At 42.3% G+C, this 15,853-nt stretch overlaps 3 protein-coding genes across 3 annotated transcripts; 1 reads left to right on the top strand and 2 right to left on the bottom strand.

The window, feature by feature from the left end:
• Positions 1-16: 16 nt before the first annotated feature.
• Positions 17-4,320, top strand: LOC4337276 (probable protein phosphatase 2C 45). The gene is made up of 8 exons (NM_001402452.1): positions 17-309; positions 1,357-1,484; positions 1,860-1,958; positions 2,049-2,204; positions 2,558-2,644; positions 2,724-2,815; positions 3,554-3,628; positions 3,724-4,320. Exons 1-8 carry the CDS (start codon positions 248-250, stop codon positions 3,871-3,873), a joined length of 849 nt encoding a protein of 282 aa, NP_001389381.1. The 5' UTR covers positions 17-247; the 3' UTR covers positions 3,874-4,320.
• A 241-nt stretch (positions 4,321-4,561) lies between these two features.
• LOC4337275 (protein EMSY-LIKE 3) lies at positions 4,562-8,766 on the bottom strand. Its single transcript, XM_015779838.3, has 10 exons — positions 8,524-8,766; positions 7,607-7,806; positions 7,392-7,501; positions 7,073-7,292; positions 6,870-6,992; positions 6,704-6,772; positions 5,507-5,749; positions 5,367-5,429; positions 5,187-5,250; positions 4,562-4,924 (listed from the first exon to the last, which is right to left on the bottom strand). The coding sequence occupies exons 1-10, from the start codon at positions 8,561-8,563 to the stop codon at positions 4,854-4,856; spliced, it is 1,203 nt and encodes a 400-aa protein (XP_015635324.1). The 5' UTR covers positions 8,564-8,766; the 3' UTR covers positions 4,562-4,853.
• A 2,871-nt stretch (positions 8,767-11,637) lies between these two features.
• On the bottom strand, positions 11,638-12,635 carry LOC4337274 (cysteine-rich receptor-like protein kinase 6). The gene has a single exon (XM_015779840.3). It carries the CDS (start codon positions 12,576-12,578, stop codon positions 11,802-11,804), a length of 777 nt encoding a protein of 258 aa, XP_015635326.1. The 5' UTR covers positions 12,579-12,635; the 3' UTR covers positions 11,638-11,801.
• Positions 12,636-15,853: the final 3,218 nt, after the last annotated feature.

Here is a 15,853-nt window from a genome sequence, read left to right as displayed (position 1 = left end):
CCAAGGACCTGGGTGCAAAAACACCCATCACCCTCCCCCGACGAAGCAAGAGAAGCTTCCACTAGAAAATGGCCCAATCCCGTCGCCCCCTTCCCCTCCTCCGCTCCTCCCAAACCCAAATCCGCCAAATTTGACTCGCGCGAGGGGCCCGATTCGTGGGGCGCGCTTCCCCCTGCTGCTGCTGCTGCTGCTGCTGGGATTCGGACGAGCTGGTCGCGTTCGCGTTCGTGTGATCTAGGGGGGGGATATGGGGTACTTGAGCTCCGTGATCCCCACGGATGGATCGCCGGTCAGCGGCGGCGGCCTCAGGTGGGAGCGATTGATTCTCGGGACGCCTCTCCTGTCCTCTTTTTGCGCTTTTTTTTTTGGGTCTGATTCGTGTTTGCTTTACCCGAATTCTGGGTTTTTTTTTTGGAGTACTCCATCTAGTCAATTCGATTGTCTAGCTTAGCTCTGGCGACTAGCAGTTTTTGTTTTAGATAATGGATAATCTGGCAACTAGTAGATAATGGCTGAATGTTTAGTTCTAATCAATTCAGTACGGTCCAGGCGTGTGATACGTTGCTTGCTGCATCGCACGAATTTCGTATAACTGCTCGCGTGGGTTTCCTTTGCTTTGAACACGCTGTTTAAGCTCAAAAGCAAGGCTGGAGTATGGGATAAGCTATGCAATCCCATTTTTGTTTGTTTTATTAGTACTTTTTGGTGGGACTATAAACAAGATAAATCCAGTTTGGAGTTATGTTGTCCGTTTAAGTAGGATATTCATATGCTACATACCTGATCTGAGCATAAGCAGTTGCGTCGAATAAATTTGGACGGTTATTCTGAATACAGACTAAAATGAACTTATGTGATGTTACGTTGGAGAATTATTAAGTGTAGCACGTCCTAATGGGCATGATAGCAAAAGGTAAGAGGCCACCTTAGATGTGCTTATACATTCTATGGGTTGAGATCAAGGAAACTAATGAGTAATGCACGGTTTGGGCATTTGGTACTGTTAGTTGCAAGCTGGAAGTTCGTCTCCCTCATTTCTCAAATGCATTTTCTATGAATATGACATCTTGCATCATGCCATGTTAGTTCTTTCAGTAACAGCATATACAATAGGTCATGTTGTTGTAGCTCACCACACAACACAACCGGTTCTAGCTTTTTGAACCAGTGAACTGTAATAATTGTAGTGCCTGCAATCTGGCTGCGTCTGGAAGTTTAGGAGTAGTGACTTTATGAATAATATTCTATTTCCAATTAATCAACGTTGTCATGGTAGCTTGATTTTATGGTGTAAATGCAGTTATTAGGACTGTTGCTCTCCTATTTGCTCAACATTTCTCATTCTTTTTTTGCCAGCCAGAATGGTAAGTTTAGCTATGGGTATGCGAGCTCCCCTGGTAAAAGGGCTTCCATGGAAGACTTTTACGAGACAAGAATTGACTCTGTTGATGGGCAGATTATTGGTCTTTTTGGAGTTTTTGATGGTATGTATGAATTTGTCACATTCGTGCATAATCTCTACCCATTGATAATTCTTTATCATTTTAGAAAGGAACATTTCTAAGATTACACTCTTCCAAGTTTTAGACCTTTCTCTTTTGTACCAAAAGAACATACCATTTATGTTTCCTTTGCTAATCTTGTATAGTATAAAAAAGCTCAAAATAATTCATTTGCCTTGTAACATTTCTTATTTCCGCAGTTAGAGCTAGTATGACGGTGAGAAGTCCATGGAGAAAGTTTTAAAGATTACTCATACTAGGGCACAATGCTTTAAATTGAACTAGAAGTGTGGATATACCAAGCTCTTGAGCTTATTTTAGGAAAAATAAATGCTAAACATACAGTTCATTTTATAGGTCATGGTGGTGCTAAAGTAGCTGAGTATGTTAAACAGAATCTCTTCAGTCATCTTCTAAGGCATCCAAAGTTCATCAGTGACACCAAAGTGGCAATAGGTATTGGTTTGTTCTCTTTCCATAATTCACTAGATGTTGAGTTTTGTGTATAGAATTGACAGAACTACCACGTGATATTGTTTGCTGTAGATGATGCTTATAAAAGTACCGACAGTGAATTCTTAGAATCTGACAGCAGTCAAAACCAGTGTGGATCAACTGCATCAACCGCTGTCCTTGTTGGTGACCGTCTCTTTGTTGCAAACGTTGGAGACTCTAGGGCTATCATATGCAGGGGGGGAAATGGTAATTGACAGTTCACTGTACCATCTCTTCAGCTTCCTGGTTGCATTTACTTGATACTTTCTGACTTTATATAGCATGACACATTATTTTTTTTCTTTTTTATGGTATGCTTAAAAATTCAAGAGAGCCGATTATGTTTGGCATATTCTATTATTAATAGAGACCTCTCTTAAGGTACGAATATTTTTGCTTGTTTTGTTAGAATGTTGTATTTACCACTGAGCATCTGCATTGTACCAGGCATGAGAATCAAGATTTGTTGGTGATGAAATGAGTGCCATGAGAAATAATCTGTAGGTTATCTGTGATAATTTATCAGTTCTTCACATAGAAGCTCTGCTGGTTTTTTGCAGCTATAGCTGTTTCAAAAGATCACAAGCCTGATCAGACAGATGAGCGACAACGTATCGAAGATGCTGGAGGTTTTGTAATGTGGGCAGGTGCTAAGCACTACATTATCTTATTTTGTATATGAATGGACTATGATCGTGTTCCTAATGATGGTATTTTGTTCCTTAGGAACATGGCGTGTTGGTGGTGTGCTTGCTGTTTCTCGCGCTTTTGGTGACAAACTCTTAAAGCAGTATGTAGTTGTGGATCCTGAGATTCGGGTATGCAATCCTGACCAATTTAATGTTTGTTATGTCTACTTACCTCTCAAAATGCATATGTAGGTATCACCATGACAGTAGGTGAACGTTTGGAATCATGATTCCCTTGTGTCATTGGATTGAATGTCAAGAGTGATATTGATAGTAGTTGCCATCTTAATCATGATATACTTATTGAGGGGATATTTGTGGCATAAATTTTCGAAGGAAAAATTAAGGATGGCTTTCTACCAGCCTGAACATTTTATTGATCAAAATTTGTACCAAGTTACATACATATTGTGAAGAGGTACGGGGGATGAGGGCCTGAGTGGAAGCTAAAGGGTCCTATATATTACAAAGTGCGAGAAATTTGTTCCCCCAATCTAGTATACATTGCCAGCTAAAACTATTTGTGCTGCGATGGGACCACTGGAGGTCTTCCGCACAGCGTCTTGTCGTAGTTGCTGAAAACTTTGTTGTTGAGGCACTTCCAGATATTCCATAGCAAAACTAATAGGGCGGTATGATAAACGACCAGGGACATATTTTGTCTTCAGCATTGTTTCATTTTTGGCCTTTTTGTTATCAATGTCTTACAGCTGCACTTCTGATCTGTTCTACTGCCAGCTTCTTAGTCGACCTGAAGAACCATTTCCTAATATATGTTGTTAATTTTTTAGGCTTCAGAATAATCATCCTTTATATTCACCTTTCACAAATGATGACCTTGTTCAGTAATGCTTTTGTGGGTCATAGGAGGAAGTTATTGATCACTCTCTCGAGTTCCTCATTCTTGCAAGTGATGGGCTGTGGGATGTAGTAACCAATGAGGTAAATTCAAGAAAATGAAAAGAGAAGATTTTTATGTATCTTAATCGTATTCCTTGTGCTTGATGTAGCCCCCTTTTGCATTTGCTCTTATGCAGGAGGCTGTCGACATGACCAGATCGATTCATGACCCAGAAGAAGCTGCAAAGAAGCTCTTGCAAGAGGCCTACAAGAGGGAGAGCAGTGACAACATAACTTGTGTTGTCGTGCGCTTCTTGCATGGGCAAGGGAGTAGTGGATATGCTTAAAAAACAACTGGTAAAAGTTACCCAATGTAGTTGTGTACCACCATGTATACATGTTTTAATTCAAATCTCACGGGGTTAAATGGAGAGAAACTCGGAGTAGGATACGTGTATTCTGATGGCTGAAGTAAGCTGAAGGGTGAGTATGCCTTAGGTTAACAATAAGTTTGCTGGTGACCGATCACCATAGTTCGTTGCTTTTGACCCTGGATTTGATGGTCGTGTTGTATTGCTACGGGAGACTGGATCGTTTCCCTAGGTTCAATGTACGTGGATATTACTCCTCTATTTATTTGTTTGTATCCTCCACTTCCGGTGAGCTAAGTTTGACTTTGTAGCCATTCTTGTTATTACTGTAGACATCAGTGAGACAGTGACAGCATTATGTATCTCTGCAGTTTGGTGGGTTGGAAGAGAAGTAGAGAATCCATGCTGTTCTACATGGCCGAACCAGATTCAGATTGCAGAGTTTATGGCAGAGCAACCACATCTCAAACTGCATGTTTTTTATGTGTGATGCTGGACGCCCTGGAGCTCTCCATCCTGACCGGCCGTCCGGCGGTGAGAATCGAGATCCGACGAGAATTGCGGCGTGTCGTGCCCGTGTCGAGGGCAGGGAAGCCGGCACCACACAAGATATCATCGAAGACAGATCGGAGCGTTTGATTAATCATCAAAGACAGATTGGAGATGGTGGCAAAGGGTTTAACAGTTTTGGAATGTTAATAATCATTTCTAGATGATTAGAGTTCCTTCAAGTATGTTAGAGGGCAAATACAGCCACCGTTATCATTGAAGGAAAGGCGCCCTGCGCCTTGTGACCTGAACTTTTCGCAGCCTAAGAAGAGGCCCTTCTCAGGGACATGTTCAGTACATCCATTTTTGGCATGCCAATGCCCCATCGATGATTTCTTTTGACCGGTGATCTACACAGGCGCTTTCACAAACACAATCCTCAAAATCCAACACTTTGCCAGTTGTTACTAACAAGCAACGCCGTTCCTGCCCATGTGATCACCAGCAGAAACCATTTGGGCCCCGACGGCCATATCTTCTGTAATATACAATGACTAGTTAGAATAATAGCTGAAGAGAAGTAGCTGAAACAAATTTGAAAGACTGACAAATTTTCAATCAAAACATACTGAGTCACATCCAAAATTTCTCAATGTTTGGGCAGAATTTGAAGTTCCAGGTTTCACTCTTTCTAATTATTGGGTTGTGTATAAAAAAACCAAATATACTAATGTGGCTAATACTCATCACCCTTCAAAGATACTATTTAACAGTGCAAGTAGAGTCTGCCAGTAACTTACCACTTTCACTATCTGATGCATCGTCAAGTCTGGCTATAGCATCGAGTAATGACTGCTCCTGGTCCTACAAGGACAACCATTTGACCTCACAACTCTCAGACGAAGGATATCTATAAGGAGCTTTTCTCCATCATACATAATTCTGTAGAAAATTGCATAACAACAGACAAGCCAACTCACTTGCAAAAGTTTCTTGGCCTTTTCGATCTCACCCATATTTGGATTGGACAAAACCCTCTCCACCTGGGTTGGAACATACAATAGTGAGGTAAAAAACCAATATCTGAATGCATAATATCTGATCTCATGAGATAATTTACCTCTATGACAACACTTCGAGTGTTAGGTACATCAATGTGACCAATATTCCTGTTAATTCCATTTTGGGGAGGAGCACTATCCTTAGTAGGCTCATTTCGAGAAAACCTTCCTCCTCCCCTACTTGCCATTGCCATTGTACCGTTGTTGCCTGGGTGCCTCCTCATCCCAGGATGAGGACCCCAACCATCTCGATTTGAGATGCCTTGATCATCAAGGTCCCATATTATATCTTCAGGTGCCAACTGAGAAATGATTTATCATCTTCTTTTGATTAAATGTTAAACAAACAGTGGCAATTAGCCAGGACGATTCAACAATTTTCATGTTCTAGCTAAAAACAAGTAAAACTTAATAAATTTATAACAGATGACATGCTATTCAACAAACTCTATACTCTAATAACTAACTAAATTTTAGTACTCCTACCGGTTACACTACAGTTCAGCTTCAGAAACCTAGATAACCAAAGGTTCTAAAATTTAGGAAAAAAATACATTTTGACTTCTAAAACTGTCCCACCTGACAAAACATTAAAACCCACTATACTTGAAAAAAATAACGTATCTAAACATCTCCTCAAGGCGGCCCTGACGGTGGTCTTGCCACCAAGGCAAATAATGTGGCCCATCACATGGTAATGACTCCGCGAACAAAAAATACAAACTCATCGCAAAATGGGTGTAAGGTGTCATAAAAACCCTCTTTTACATCCAGTTCCATGACTACTCAGGCACTAGCCATGCTGCTCAATTCCAAAGTCCTATCTAGTTTTTACTCTCCCAAATCTTATCTAGCTTCTACTTAACCCCCATGACCCTCAATTTGTTGAATAATTGCCGCATCATCAGCTGCAGTGGTAAGATACTAAGATCATATTCCAAGTTGCTCCAGGGGAGTTACTTAGAAGGTATCACATAGTTTTGGTAGGCCATCTAAACTATTGTAATTTCCTGCAGAACTACTATCAACGTAATTATGACAATAAATCTGCAGCAACAGAAAAATGTTTCCTGTTTAATTTCTATGTTATTGGGCACGCGAGCAGACAGTCACTAGTTTGTCATTGCAACAAATCAAATGTAACATAAAAATATGAATATCCCACGGCCACAGATCAAGAAAGAAAAACTTTATTATGGATTAGTAAAAAAACATCTACAGATAGAAACAAGGCAATGGTTGAAAATACTGCTTACATCACTAAGTCTGACTGACTCCCAAGTCTGGGCTACTGTGCCCATGTCATAGACGAGAGCATGTTTACCCTGAAAAGTATCAGGGGTGTCCATAAGCTTCGCTTACTTGACAAAAATGCAAATCTGCAGCAAGTAGCAAAAATAATAGTGAAATTAAACAACAAACCGTAGCAGGATTATAGTCAGTTATAGTGGCCTCATAGAAGTTATTGTCATCTGGCCATCTTGTATAAATTTTCCGGTTAATCAATGAAGTTGGATCCGCGGATGGCACAGCGAGTGGTGTATTCTGTAATGCATAAAAAAAGAACTCATGATATTACTACTATGGGAATGCAACAAACATGACTTGTCGTATTCAAAACACACCGTCCTAGTCTTCTTGCCCTTTGTTCCTGAAAATGGTCCCCACTTTGTAGATGAAGGAACTGAGGGAGAAGGCATCGCAGGGGACTGGAGGCCAGCAGAATGTGAAGGAATAGAAAGGGGTGTCCTTTGCCTCTTTGCAGCTGGGCCAGGTTCTGTATCATGAAAAATTCTGCTGCCACGATGCTGTGCACTCAGGGATCCACCTCCCTGTCTAAACTCCCTGCAAAATATTGCGAAGGATAAATAAATTACTAACGAAAAAATAAAATGGTTGGTTTAAACATGTGCATGAACAAAAATTGAATGATTGTATGAAGACCTCATTCTGCGGATGGCCACATCTTCATTAACTTTGTTTAATAGTTCCCTGTGTTCATCATCAGAGACTCTTAATTCTTTCCTGAGTTCAGTGATCAAACTTTCTTTTTCCTGGACAAAAAATATACATTTTTTATTCTCAACACAAAAAAGGCATGTGCAAAGAATGGCTACTAAAACTGTTAGCACAAGATTCTTTTTTTTATACATACATACCCAGGATATAGCATCAGATTGCACTTTAAATGCTCTAAGAACACCAGTGTACGCCTCTTGCTCAACCTGATGTATTTCACTCTCCAAATCACCGTGCGGCCTAATGTAAGAAAATGGCATAACAGATGCCCTGCCATTCGCACTAAAAGATCGCACTCTTAATCCTCTATTTTGTGTTGGAGGGAGATCGTCGTCAGTCCCTGAAATTTTGATAGAATGAACAGACAAGTCACTATACCATGAAATTCACTATATGAGAAAAAAGACATAAATATTTTGTGAACTACAGGGTTCAATAACTGCCCACAACAATTGGGCTTCACAATTTGGCAAGATAAGCCAGAATCTAGAGCTGGCCGACGTCATGTCATCAGTCTGCACCAAGGGTTTGGCAGCAGGATCTTTCTCTAGTTGATCAGGAACGCATAAACAGAAACAGTGGTTTCCTTAAAACTTCACATAATATCAGAAAGATAAAAAAAAAAAAGGTCCATCTTTATTAGAACACAGTAAGCAGATCCACTTCAGAAGCAACTATTGCCAACCTCGTCTCAAAGGCTTTCATCCATAGTGGCAGAGTCTTAGGCCATGGTTCATAAAATGCATAGTAAAACTATGAAATAAATGTCTTTCACTGCATTGACCGCCTCAATTACAAATTCATAATAACCAATAACCTGCCAACAAAACATTTTTTTTCTTACAATACCTACGCACCTAATCAACCGATATTACTGAAGCAATAATTTTGAAGGAAAAAAAAAGACACATGTTATCGAAACGAGGCAGGGACGCAGCAGACAACCAATCTGACGGAAACAAAAAAAAAACATACAAACTACAAATCCTGGAGAGGGCTTAACCGCGCGCGCCCAAACCTACCAGCACAAAAATCCTCCTAACCCGACGCAACTCACCGCTGGAATCGTAGGGGTTATTGTACCCCATGGCCTTCATGAACACCCGCCGGGACGCGCGACGGTGTGGAACCCTAGAAAACCCGCCGCGGCGCGATTCCTCCGGATCCGGGCACCGCGGCAACGCCCCCCGCTCGAATCCGGAGATGCAGCGGCCGGATCGAGCACCGCCTCGACCGATTCGGGAGGTTTAGGGCTTGGAATCGGATGGGGATTTGGGGGGCGATGGGAATCGCTCGTGTCGGGGAGAGGAGAGGAGGAGAGGACGACTAGGTTTAGCCACGCGCTGCTCTGCTCGGCTCAGCTCGGCTCGGCTCGGGCTCGAGCCGGACCCCGCTCGGCTCCCACGCGTGCAACGTCGGCTCGAGCTTAGGTCCGGGCCGAGCGAGGGATGCGGCGGAAGCTGTGTCAGCCTGGGATGCGAAACCCAAAGCCCAGATTAGCTGCCGGCCCAGCCGCGTCCAACTCCACATTGGACTCGAGTTCGGCCCATAATTAGTACTACCATCTTTAGAAGTAGGCTTTTGTCGGTCCATGTCCATCCAGACTAATCTCAGGTCTGGCAAGTGAATTACTCTCTAGTTTTAATGCTTGAACGCCGTTAACTTCTCGTTCGTTTTATTTAAAAAAAGAGAGTATAATATATGGGCGGGCCCTAAACTTATAGACATATGTCATCTAGGTCCCCAAACTCAGAAGACACATTTTTGGGTCCCTAAACTCGCTTAGCCGTACATTACCTGTCCAAATAGTATTTGACCTAGTCGCTCGCCGACATGGACTGCCAGCGTGGAGGGGCAGGGACAGCTAGGGTGTGAAATATGAAAAAAAAAATCTATTCCCTCATCATTTCATTCGCCAAATATCATTTTCAGTACATTTCAGATAATTGCACATTTTCAACTAGCCTGAAGGTAGTACACATCTTGGTCACCACAACAAATACACAACAAGCTACTACACATTTCAGTCCTAACAAGTTGCTCTGCAGCATGTTCATGTCCCTATGAAGTCTGAACCCAGCTCAACCAATTCATTTCTCTGCACATGCACAACAGGAGCTGGACATTTTGCATGGATACCAGAAGCTGCAAGAGCCAAGATGTCCTGTATTTGTCAAATACTCCTTATATTGATCCTCCCAATACCAAAACTCACATCCATTTCCATCTCAATGAAAAAACTTGCACATGTAAACTCAAAATGCTTGCAAGACACCAATGCTCTACAACAGGAGAGAAGAAATAACCTGATGTAAAAGATGATGCCTTTATTCTCAGCTGTATTAAGAGCAATTAATCAACGGGATTCCATGTAACCACACCAGCCATTTGCGCAGTAGTTGTAGGACATGTAGTTGCGCTCGGGCTAGGCGACAGTGCCGAGCTTGGCGTCGTCGAGCTCCTGGTGGATCCGACGACCAGGGTTTCCCAAACCGCCGGGCCCGGGGTTACCGCGCCCCGGCGGTAAGCATGGTTACCGCGGTAATCGTGAAAAACCATACGAAACTATGTAAAATTTATCAAAAATTTAAATTATTTTTTAATTTATTTGAATTTAAGGAGGTTACCGTGGTATTTTTATTACCGTACCCCCACGGTAAGGCCGGTAACCGCTGTAACCGCGCGGTTACCAGCGGTATTGTAAACCTTGCCGATGACGGCCACACACCGACGGAGTTGTTGTTGGTGCTGTAGCCATGGTAGGACATGACGAATCGCACGCAGCTCTAGTTGATCTTGACGTCGTCACAGCGTCACTAGGGAATCAAAGAAGGGGATAGTGAATCGAACAAGAGCTTGCTAGGGATTTCGTTGCTCAGCATGGTGGGGAAAAAATGGGGACAGGGGATTCGATATGATTTCTAGGATGAGGGAATAGGGGGGTTCTTTGCATATTTGACACCCTAGCTGTCCCCGCCCCTCCACGCTGGCAGTCCACGTCGGCGAGTAGACTGGCTCAAATGCAATTTGGACAGGTGATGTACGGCTAAGCGAGTTTAGAGACCCAAAACTGTATTTTCTAAGTTTGGGGACCTAGATGACATAGCCTTACAAGTTTAGGGGCCGCCCATACATTTTACTCCTTCAAAAATCTCGTGCTTTTTTGTTTTACTATGATTTTTATTATTAAACATATTCTTACTATGAATTATATTTTTACAATAAAATTAAATAAGACAAATGGTCCAATGTATATCCAAGACACCTAAAATCAAGTGTGTCAAACATTAAAAACCGGAGATGTTATACCCAGTTTTGCACCAATTTTGATAGATGAGGTGGTATAACTGGTTTTGCAGTTAAGGGGGACGATTTGATCAGGGGCAAGAGATGAGGGAGGTAAAATAGACTTGTTCCATTTTTTTTATTGGCTTCATTATTTAGCAGGCCGGTCCAATTCATTCACCCGTGCTGAATCGGGCTCTTTTTTTCTTTTTACCAGGCCGCCTGTTCAGCCCATGCTTGTACACATTCAGGGATGTATCAGCAGGCACCTCAGCTTGACCTCAAAAGAAAGAAATTTTGGTTCTTTTGATTTTTTTTATTGGCATTAACAAATATCGCTATAATGTTAGACAGATATATTACTAGTTTATAAAATACATGAAGTAAGTCGGAAACTAAACATCTCTCCTTCAAAGAGGGTGTGAGAGGGATCAAGAGTATCCTAATTATCGCAATTAGGAATGGATCCAATTCTGTTGAGTCTGACTCATTGTGGTCATTTCTCTTTTAACAAACCTTAGTTATAAAAGGATTGAACTTGGATCCATTTATGGATCCAATTCTATTTAGTCTGACTCATTGTGGTCATTTCTCTTTAACGAACCTTGGTTATAAAAGGCTTGAACAATCGGGATCCAATTACTTATTACTTATGATACCTAGTTGATATTAATAGCTCGAGATTTACGTCTTGGTCAAGCGTGTGTGTGTGTGTGTGTGTGTGTGTGTGTGTATATATATATATATATATATATATATATATATATATATATATATATATATATATATATATATATATATATATATATATATATATATATATATATATCGATCGATCCTGACTCCATGAGCGTAAGAATATGCTATAATTTTTAACGATGATATATAATCATATAGACACTTTTTTTTATTTGATAGTACAATAGTATAATCCGGTTACAGCTTAGATAGATATCCTGCATGCAGGTTTATTCAGTATACAATACATTTATTCTGGTGGAACACTCTTAATTTGTGCCATTTTATTCTAGCTTCACGCATGGCCAGCGCCTACTCACGCAGCACCACCATCGGGGCGCCGGTGTAGAACGGGTACACCTCCGACCTGAGGAGGCACCTCGGCCCGGCGATCCTGGCGCCGTCGACGTTCGCCGGGAACGTGTCCCACCACCTGGCGACGAGGCCCTCGAGGCAGCCGCGGCACGCCTCCAGCGTGATGTCGAACGCGCACTGCGCCGTCGCGTACAGGTTGGGGAACCCCGGGTCGGCGCCCACCCGCTGCCCCGTCGCGAACAGCTTCCTCGCGATGTCCCCCGCCGCGTACTCCGCGGTGGCCGCCAGCAGCCGCGTCACCGCGCGGTCGTAGGCGGCGACGTCGGCGCCGCTGCTGATGTTGGTGCTGCTCATGAGGGTCGTCAGCTGCCCCGGCCCCACCTTGTCGGCGAGGAAGTCGTCCTTGTCGGAGAGGCGGGCGTAGCACTCGTTGTAGACGAGGGCGACGTCCTTGGCGCGGCGGCACGCGCTCCCGGCGTCCCTCCACACGCTGGTGCCGCAGTCGTAGCAGGCGGCGCGGGAGATGTCGCCGCGGCAGAGGAGGAGGCCGTAGACGGTGTTCGGGGCGGCGCCGTTGGAGCCCGTGGAGAAGAGGATCTCCTGGGAGGAGGCGCCGTCGCGGAGGGTGAGGGCCAGGTTCAGGAGGTTGTTCTCGTAGGCGCTCCCCTGCTCGTACGTGCCGTCGCCGCAGGTAGCCCACGGCTGGCCGGCGGCGAGCGGGACGACCGCCACCGCCGCCGCCACGAGGAGAACGAGCAAAGTGCACCGCGCCATTGCAATGGCAGTGATCGTTAAGCTATAGGTTGATGGATTAGCGATCGATGTGTGTGCAGCAAAGCGTCGAGCATTGCATGCATATTTATAGGTACGGTAACGTACTAAGGTAGTTTTGGACGACACGCATCGCCAACCTATCGTTTTGGATGAGGCTCTAATTTGTCGAGATAGCTAGCTAGTTGGCAATTTGGCGTGTGCTATTTGCCGATAACTAAACACACAGTTCCACAAAACAAGCTGAATTGGCGCCGATTTTATGTACGGGTTTAACTGTTTAAGAAACCGGTCAAAACCGTTGGTTCTGATTTCAACATCGATCCAGCCAATGAGAGAACCACGCACGGCAGCTGCGCTGATCTTTGATAGCACTAGTTCAATGTTGCCTAGTCGGATTAATTCGCTGGTTTCAGACGAACTATAGAGGAACAGCATTGACTGTTAGGTACATTCGTCGCACTCGCACAGGCGCACATTCAGTGGATATTTCGTTACTCTACTTTAATTAATTTGTAGTCACCAAACTGAACACCGTCTCCGATGTACTAGAACAAAAGGATATACTTAATTACTCTACTTAATCTACTTTTTTTGTTTGAATCATGGGCTGCGTGCCTGCGTTCTATGGTCTGTGCAAAGGTTTAACGGGCACTTTAACAAGGGCTATGTTTCTATGGTCTATGCAAAGGTTAACCGTGAGAGCCCATTTTTACTCAATCGGAACCAGGTCTTCTGATGAAGAGGATTTCTACATCAAAGGGGATATCTGTGCCGGATCGTTGTTTACCCAGCATTCAACGACAGCATCAATTCATAGTTTCCTACCCTCTCCTCCGTCGTAATTTGGCCCAGAATCCTGCGGCAAAACGACGGGGTTTCTTGTAGCGGCGTACGTTTCCCCCTGGTTGGCTCTGAGCTAGGCCGAACGACTGAAGAGAAGCTAGGAACCAGTGCTGCCATTGGATGCGGAATGAACGGTGATCCTACACGGATATCCTTCTAACATATAGATATCCTCTATATACTAAATGATCTGGTTTTACTAAGTGGTCTAAAGTAGAGATGGCAACGAACTGGATTGTCTCGGTGGAATAGGAATACGTCTTAACAAGCTTACCGGGTCTAAAATGGAACAAATATACCTATGCCTGCTCGTCAAGTACCTAACCGAAAGTCCGAAACCCAGTCAGTACTTGTGGATATTTTGCAAAACGTGACATAATATATCAAATTGATAGTTAAAAACCATCAACAAATTCAGAGTTTAGACCATCTTGCAAGCATCAGCATTCAACAGCTAGCACAAGCAATGAACATGTCGGGGTCAGGTGATCCTGACAATTTTGACGAAATCTGATTGCTTGTACATAGAGGATAACGCAATGGTTTAAGTAATAAGTATGGTCAATATATAATGACACCGTATCTCAATTTTCTATACAAGCCATCGCTTGTGATTAATATTATACGTGTGTTTTGTTTTTATTGTTTCTTGACTGGCCCCCCTCTCCTATCATGCATAATCCTGCTCCGCCGTTGAGGAAGGGAACTGTACAGTGTACTGTTCCGGAAACTGGATAGCTTTCCCTACGTTCAATGCACTACGTGGACATCATTACTTATCCATTCACTCTGTTTCAGCTTATAAGAACTACTTTAAATTTAACTAAAACTAAGTTTGTTGAAAAAAAATAATACTCTCTCTGTCCCAAAATATAAGAACTTATGATTACATTAAATATTTACTAGTATTACAAATCTGGACAGGCAGCATGTCCAGATTTATAGAACTAGAAAATGTCACGTCCCATACTAGGTTTTTATATTATGGGACAAAGGGAGTAACATTTTTAAGTCAAGATAAATTTATTGTGAAAATATATTCAATTATTTATTGATGAAACTAATTTAGTATTATAAATATTACTTGTCTATAAATTTAGTTAAAATTTTAAAAAATTAACTTTGACCAAAGTTAAAACGTCTGAAACGGAGGGAGTTCTCAGTATGGTCGGTATTAGTATCTTGCCCCACCACTTCCATTGAGCAACTTGACTTTGCAGCCATTGTTACTGTAGATACCAGTGAGACAGTGATTGCGTTGTGTCCTGTGTAAGGGTCTGATTTTGTTTATCTATTCTAATCTTGTCACTGTAGAGTAGACAACTACTCCCTCTATAATAAAAACATTGGTAAACTATGTCGAGATTTAAATTCAAAAATAGTTTTTTATGGAGGATGTAGACATTAGTAAGACTGATTTTTTCATTTTTTGTAAGGTTGGAAGAGAAGCCATGGCATATTTTTTTTGTCTATGCATCTTGCTCACTAAATAATTATTACCGAAAATTATAGAAAAAATACATATACATATAATAAAATTGAAGATGAGCCAGGACAAAAAATAGTATCGGATTATCTTATTCAGTTGGACCACACTTTAACGAAAAATTTCGGGCTGCTCATCGTTATAAGCTGGTCTCCCTCTCAGGTTGAATTGGCGAGGTGGGATTATTTTTTGCTACAGTACATCGCTGCTGCTCTGCTCTCTCTGCTCTGCTTGCTGCGCTGCTGCTTGCATGCTACTGTGGGCTGCCTTTTGCTGCTGGGCCAGCTAGCTACTGGGCTGCATGGGCTGGCCTGCTAGCTAGCTTTGCTCTTTTTCCTTCTTCTCTTCTCTTCTTTTTCTTTTTCTTTTTTCTCTAATTATTTGCAGGGCGTTACAAGATCTTATAAATAGATAATAGTACTAAAAGTGCATGTACAGTTTATTTATTTTTTTTAAATCTTTGGTGATATTTATTACTAGTTGATATGTATAGTGTGTGCACACGGACACGTTCCCAGATCCAGAAACGGTTTGGGGCAAAAAGTATAGAAAAAATGTACTTGTTCGTATGTATAAGCAGATGCTGGAAATTGGAGCATTTTTGAGACAAGGCCCATGAAAATATTTGGGCATAATAGCATCTTATATAATGTTTTTGAGAGAAATAATCTCAAGCATACAACAACGTCGTCAGCTCATACCGGGCCTTGGCAGAATACACGAGTTCCTTCAGAATCCTTTTTTTTTTTAAAGAACCTAGCGAGCTGGTTTTATATTATAGAAGAAGTAAGAAAACAAAAATGTATAAAAGGGACTATTCCTGTCTACACGCTTTAGAAAAATAGAAGCCTACTCTCTTAACATAATACATTGCACTCCCTTGGCGCCTGCCATTTCCCACAAATGAAGCTCATCTATGATCTTGCTAGCAAGTGCCGGCGGCGTA

This window comes from Oryza sativa, chromosome 4 (assembly GCF_034140825.1).
Source record: "Oryza sativa Japonica Group chromosome 4, ASM3414082v1".
Taxonomy (NCBI): domain Eukaryota; kingdom Viridiplantae; phylum Streptophyta; class Magnoliopsida; order Poales; family Poaceae; genus Oryza; species Oryza sativa.
The sequence above is the reverse complement of the archived record's forward strand: the minus strand, read 5'-3'. Positions and strand labels throughout refer to the sequence as shown.

Bases quoted from the DNA above. Each gene is read 5' to 3' on its own strand.
- LOC4337276 (NM_001402452.1), top strand. From the start codon at position 248: ATGGGGTACTTGAGCTCCGTGATCCCCACGGATGGATCGCCGGTCAGC. The intron at 2,645-2,723 runs GTGCTAAGCACT...TTTGTTCCTTAG, and splicing joins AGGTTTTGTAATGTGGGCAG to GAACATGGCGTGTTGGTGGT. The intron at 2,816-3,553 runs GTATGCAATCCT...TGTGGGTCATAG, and splicing joins TTGTGGATCCTGAGATTCGG to GAGGAAGTTATTGATCACTC.
- LOC4337275 (XM_015779838.3), bottom strand. From the start codon at position 8,563: ATGAAGGCCATGGGGTACAATAACCCCTACGATTCCAGCG. The intron at 7,293-7,391 runs GTCTTCATACAA...AATATTTTGCAG, and splicing joins GTGGCCATCCGCAGAATGAG to GGAGTTTAGACAGGGAGGTG. The intron at 5,430-5,506 runs GTAAATTATCTC...GTTCCAACCCAG, and splicing joins CTCGAAGTGTTGTCATAGAG to GTGGAGAGGGTTTTGTCCAA.
- LOC4337274 (XM_015779840.3), bottom strand. From the start codon at position 12,578: ATGGCGCGGTGCACTTTGCTCGTTCTCCTCGTGGCGGCGGCGGTGGCG.